Source organism: Lonchura striata, chromosome 4, assembly GCF_046129695.1.
Source record: "Lonchura striata isolate bLonStr1 chromosome 4, bLonStr1.mat, whole genome shotgun sequence".
In the NCBI taxonomy this organism is placed as follows: domain Eukaryota; kingdom Metazoa; phylum Chordata; class Aves; order Passeriformes; family Estrildidae; genus Lonchura; species Lonchura striata.
Genome location: NC_134606.1, coordinates 3,287,828 through 3,293,827, shown reverse-complemented (window position 1 = coordinate 3,293,827; position 6,000 = coordinate 3,287,828). Strand labels below are relative to the sequence as shown.

At 46.1% G+C, this 6,000-nt stretch overlaps 1 protein-coding gene across 1 annotated transcript in view; it reads right to left on the bottom strand.

Annotated features, from left to right (window-relative positions):
• Window positions 1-549: 549 nt before the first annotated feature.
• SMOX (spermine oxidase) overlaps window positions 550-6,000 on the bottom strand; it is a 51,963-nt gene continuing 46,512 nt past the window's right edge. Inside the window, exons 6-7 of the mRNA XM_021535757.3 lie at window positions 2,336-2,496; window positions 550-1,030 (exon numbers count right to left, since the gene is read on the bottom strand). Coding sequence (XP_021391432.1) covers window positions 893-1,030; window positions 2,336-2,496 — 299 coding nt within the window. The 3' untranslated portion in view covers window positions 550-892. The remainder of the gene's footprint in view (window positions 1,031-2,335; window positions 2,497-6,000) is intronic.

The following is a 6,000-nucleotide window of genomic DNA, read 5'->3' as shown; positions in this document are numbered from 1 at the left end:
TTTCCACATGATGCAGACAAACTCTTGGGAGTCACTAACATCTGGACTTAGTGACACACATCTGCACAGTCCAGGGCCTGCCTGAAGAAATTTGCATGAAGAAATTGGATGGGGGGAGTGCTCCTGTTACACTGGAGGACACACAAACAAAGCATAAGGCAACAAAACAATACCCTGAGCTGGGAGGGACCCACAAGAATCATCAAATCCCACTCCTGATCCTGCACAGGGCATCCCAAGAATCCCACCCTGTGCTGAGAGCGTTGTCCAAACACTCCATGAGCTCTGGCAGCCTTGGGGCAGTGACCACACTGACCACAGTGCTGTCAGCTCTGCCCTAACCAGACCCTTTTTGGTCAGGATTGTATTGCTGGCAGAGGAAATCTCCACACAAACGCCATTTGTGTAATGTGTTTCTGACCTATTTTCAACCTGTTTTCCTTCTACTCTAAATTTTATAGGATGAGAAAAAAATCCTATTTTTGTATTATTAAATAAAAGAGTTGGAAGTTACCAAGTGAAGTGTCCAGGAAGTACCACAGCACGCAGTCTTTTTATTACAACATTTATTTTAGTATAGAAGGCACTTACAATACAGAAAGAAAAAAGAAATAAAACCAACATGATAGGCACCAAAAGTGAAATTAGAATTAAAATGACAGAGAAACAGTTTACCAGACCAAAAGGAGCACCCTTCCCTGTTAACAATACAGCACGTGAAAATGAAGCTATTGATGACTAACATTTTTAACAATTAGGGCTTTTTATTTTTTATTTTTTTTTTAATAGAAAAGATAAAAGGCTGTTCTACTGCAAATGAAATAAAACAGAACCCTTCCACACACCTGCAGGAGGATTTGGGAGGTGGTGGTGGTGGCCAGGCAGGGCTCCCTCAGGCTGGGCACTGCAGCAGGTCCTGGTACATCTCGATGAGCCGAGCAGCCTCCCTCTGCCCCGAGAGCACAGCACCGTGGGTGGTGGAGTAATACTTCCTGTGAGTGGCCTCCCCCGAAAACATCACCTGCATGGGCTGCAGGGCACAGCACAAGGGGCACAGATCAGCACAGCTTACAGCTGGGAGGCTAAAACGACAAACTTTCTGTGCCCTCCCACACAGGACGGTTTGGGTTGGAAAGGACCTGAAAGATTATCCAGTTCTACCCCCTGTCATGGGCAAGGACATTTCCTCTAGCCCAGCTTGCTCCAAGCCTCTCCAACCTTGACTTCCAGGGACCAGAGGTTTTAATCTGTTTTGGAGTGCTGGTTCTCAAAAGCCCCACAAGATGCACCACAAAATACCAGTTCCAAAAACCTGAACAAACCTGCATCTCCTCCCTTTGCTCCCCTAAATTACACTTCATCCTTTTAGGTATTAAGGGAATACTTCTGGACAGCAACTTCAGAAGAGTAACAGCCATGTCTCAAACCTTTCAGAAGAGTAACTTTTCAGAAGAGTAACTTTTCAGAAGAGTAACAGCCATGTCTCAAAACCCACAGGGTGAGACACAGCACTGTATCTCTCACACCAATAGTGAGGTGCTTGCTAGAACTGCAACTCGGATTTGAGGCAGGAATTTCTGGGAGGATCTCCCTGGGAACTATACAGGGAGATTCCTAAAGCTCCTACTATGTTTTCTTAAGTAGATTTCTGCGCTGAAGAGAATTATTTCAGGGCCAGGCTGTGGTGGAGGAAATGGACTGGGCAGCTGCTTGAAGGCTGCATTTTCATCAGCCTTTGGATGGACACATAGCCCTGAGTGATGGGGTGAGTTTGGCTTAATGTGAGCTCTGTAACCACCTCCATGTGTGCTCCAGCTCTCCTTGCTAAATTCAGAAAGCCACGGCAGTGCCTGGGGATAAAATTCATCGTCCCCTGCCAAGGACTGGGCCTCCCTCATCCTGTACTGCCAGCACAGAAAGATTTCCTAATATGCACCCCTGACACATTCAGACCTAGACATTAGCAGGGTCACAAAATAATAATATTTAAAACAAATTAGCACGTGCTTTCCTGAGGGATTCTGAACTGGACAATAGAGTCGATGGTCATTAAATGAACACACACACATGAGCAGCTCTTGATAAATTCAGGGAGAGATGAGGAAATCCCTGAGATGTTGGCATTCCAAACGTTAAAGAGGTAAAATCCTACACACATCATTTGTACATAGAGGCATCTCTTGTACCAAAAAACAATACACAAAAAAAAACCAGGGGGAAACAAACTATTGAAGGCCAAAACAGGGATTTTCTCTTTAAACCTCCCTCCCCAAAAACCTGCTGCCCAGTGTCCTGTCAGTTTTACTGCCCCAGGCCCCATCTGGGCCATACTCACAGGAGTTTTGGAGCTCTCAGCATAAGGCAGTGGTTTTGCCAGTTTCTCCACGTCAGCCCCACTAGACCCAACCTGGGTGTAGGAGTAGGATCCACGGAAGTAGGGATTGCTGCCCCAGGAGGACCGCAGGATCCGGCGAGGTTTCGGAATGTTTGGATTCCCTGGGTGGAAAGCGGAAGGCAAAAAGTCAGACCGTGTCCAAGAGGGAAGAGGGCAGTGCCTGAGCAAGGTGTGGGTGACAGGGATCATCTTATTTATTCAGCATCCATCCTAGCAGACTCCTCTTTCATTATTGAGTTTTAACTCTTTATATAACAGAAATTGCTTCCCTTTTCATCTCAGCTGTTCCATTTTCCAGGGAGGTGGGAGAGTCCCACCTGGGTGGTGTCCAAGGAACAACACTTGGTAAGTGCCCTGGCCTGCTTGAAAAGGTGAGGAATTGGTCACAGGTTGCTACTTAAATGATTCTGTGATTTGTTTTGCAAAGGACCATTAACATGTTTAGGTTCCTAAAAGACTGGCGAGCTTCAGGGAGCCTTGGACACAACCTGGTTTGGAAATACAAAGCATCTTCTGGTCACATTTGCAGTGGGGGCCTGGTGGTAATCAAGCATGTGATTGATCTCACCAAAATTTAGCACTGGACACCAATTATTTAATTGGTTTAAGTCTAAATTGGATGTTTAGGTAACCTTGTGAGAGAGATGTGCCTCCAAAGAGGAAAGAAGACAAATCCTTTGTTATGTGGGGGCACTGAAAAACCTGTCAGAAAGTTCTCAAAACCAGTATTAACTCATTCCAACAGCTTCCCATATAGTTGTCCCCCAGATGAAGCAAAAATCCAGGAGACTCTATTTATTTAATGAACAAGGCATGGCAAGGAGGCTTTTGAGGCTGGAAGTAGGATTTCCACTGCTAAGAGGATGTAGGACCTAGAGGTGAAGAATGCACCCACGACAGGGTCATCAGCCTGTCCCCATCCCAAAGATGATGGAGAACACGAGATCCAGGACTGCAGCCCACCAGCTGGTGGCACAAGAGCCTCAGGTACAAGCAGGGAGAGTGACACTTTGGAGATCCTCTTGCTAGGCTGGTTTTGGACCATTCTCAGTGTCACTGCTTTTGTTGGAGTCCCCTGATCGTGTCTGGCATGGCAGGAGAGAACAGGGGGACATGGAGAATTCTAGTGGAGAGAAATTCCCTCTGCAGGAGGCAAGATCCATCCTTGAGGGAACATCAGATATCCAGGCAAGGTTCAGCTACTTGGGTTGATGTAAATCTTCCACAGCAAGGGGAATGGGACTGGATGATCATAAAGGTCCCTTCCAACCCAAACCATTCCTCATGGAAAGGGCTGTCCAGCCCTGGCACAGCTGCCCAGGACAGACGTGGAGTCACCACCCCCAGAGGGATTTAAAAGCCATGTGGCATCTGGGGACATGTGGCAGTGGTGGCCTTGGCAGTGCTGGAGGAATGGTTGGGATCAGTCTTAAGGAGTTTTTCCAACTTAAGTAATTCTGTGATTCCAGAAGATTGTCAGCACAAAAAGTAGGAGTTTTGAGATGTTCACATCCTATGCCTGCTTCAAACCTTGGCTCTGTGACAACTCAAGATGTTCAGCCTGCCATGAGACAACCCAAATTCCCCTACTTTCTTCATCCCAGTTTAGAGGGAGACACCCAAATGTAAACACTGGTTAGGCACTGCATTATTTACCTTTCATAAACTATTATTTAGCTGTGCCTTCAATTCCTTAAAATCAAGAGTAGGTCCTGGTTCAGCTTCTGCTTTCAGGAGTATCCTGTCAGCCACAGCTATGGAATAAAGGGCTGGAACAAACGCAGAGGATGACCTGCCCAGAGTACTCTGTGAACACTTTAAAACCAGTCCCCAGATCAAAATATGGCACAGACTGGCAAATAAATATATCCCACAAACAAAACACATCCTACAAAGCCATGTTGTTTCAGGAATAACAGCTTTACGTAACAAAAGCCTCTAAAACATGTTCCTGCAAGACTCTTCAAAGCAGAAATGCCTGGAAGTGGAAAGCCCAAGGGAGTCTGAGAACTGGGAGCTCTCAGATGTGACAAGGAAATAAGTTATCGTGTTTTATTTTTGAGGGCTGTGGGAAAGCCCAGGAGAACACACCACGGAAGCTGTCAGAGAACACTCCCCAAGCAGGGCCAAGACAGCCACCCATCCCACTGCACAAAAACAGCACACGAGGGGTTTTCAAATAAAAGGAGTCTCTGCAGCTGCCTGGTGGAGCCTCTTCCACAGCTGGTGCATGTTTCCATATCCACATCCATTCCCATGAGCTCCTTCTGGAGTCTCCAGCACACCAGAACACGTTAGCAAGACCTAAGTGTCCACTGTGTAGCAACTGTGCCCCTGCCCTCTGCAATTCTGTACCTTTTCATGCAGGCAGCTGTTTCTAAGAGGAAAATCAGGAGACTCAGAGGGGGGTTTTGGCTGAAGGTCAGACAGGAGCATGTAGCACAAGCTCTGATTCTGAGCTGTTGCTTGAGGACAGGAACTACAAAGACTGAGAGCCACAGTCCTTCAAGGAACATGCTTCACTGGACTTTCTCATTCTGCTTTTAAACAGGGTAAACAGCCTTTGTCTACAGATAAAAGTAACAACACAGATGTGGAAACTTCTCAGTTTCCACCATCCAAAGAGAGATTAAATGGCTAAAGAAAGGATGTTTGCCTTCACTAAAACAGGAAGGCACATATCTTCATGCCACAGATTTCCACTTTTGAAGCTATGGAAGACGACTCCCCATGCCTCACACAATCCCATTTTTCTTCAGCTCCTGGGAGGTGTGGATACAGAGGTTTATTGGTTATGGAGCTGAATGAATTACCATAAAATCAACTCACCAATCTAAAATTAGGCACCCAAATTTATTTGCCTACCTGAGGGCAGAATGTAAGATTCCACCAAGGGAGATCTGTGGTACTGCCCCCACACCAGTGACTACAACCACCAGAATGGCTACCCCAGACACCCACACGGGACTGGGAGATGTGATGCAGAATCTAGAACAAATCTGTTCCCCTCCATAGAAATAGAGGACAGGGAAGAAAACTCAGGGCATCTCCAGCTGCAGCCTGCCAGGCTCCAGTGATCCCTTCAGGGAGCCTCTGGCTTCCTACTCTGGGAACTTATCCAACAAAGAAGGCAGAGCAAGGCTCCTAACTGCTCTGAGGTATTCCATTTAATCAGATTTGGAGGACACTGCTTTTCACCACTGAAAAGCAGTAATTGCTGATGGTTCTTGGGTTAGAACAATCTTCAGAGTTTTTCACAGCAAAGACAGATAATCCCCAACGCCGACCTGAGAGGAAAATTCAAGGTCAATTCTCAGAGAGATTCTCAGTGTGAGCCTAAAAGAATGGATTTAACCTAAAACTGGTATAACATACTCTGAAGCCAAAGGAAAGACCACCACCAGCAACAGACTGGGAAAACACAGTGAAAGATGGGAACCTAGTTGGAAATGCAAGAATTCTTTCTCAGAAGAATAAGAGCGTGGGGCATTTCATACCCAGAACATGAAAGCCACAAAAGGCAAAGAGAACATTAAAAGGCTGAAAGTATCTGCTTCATTACTGAATAGAAGGCTCCCTCTATACTCAGTAGAGAAAAGCTGTTT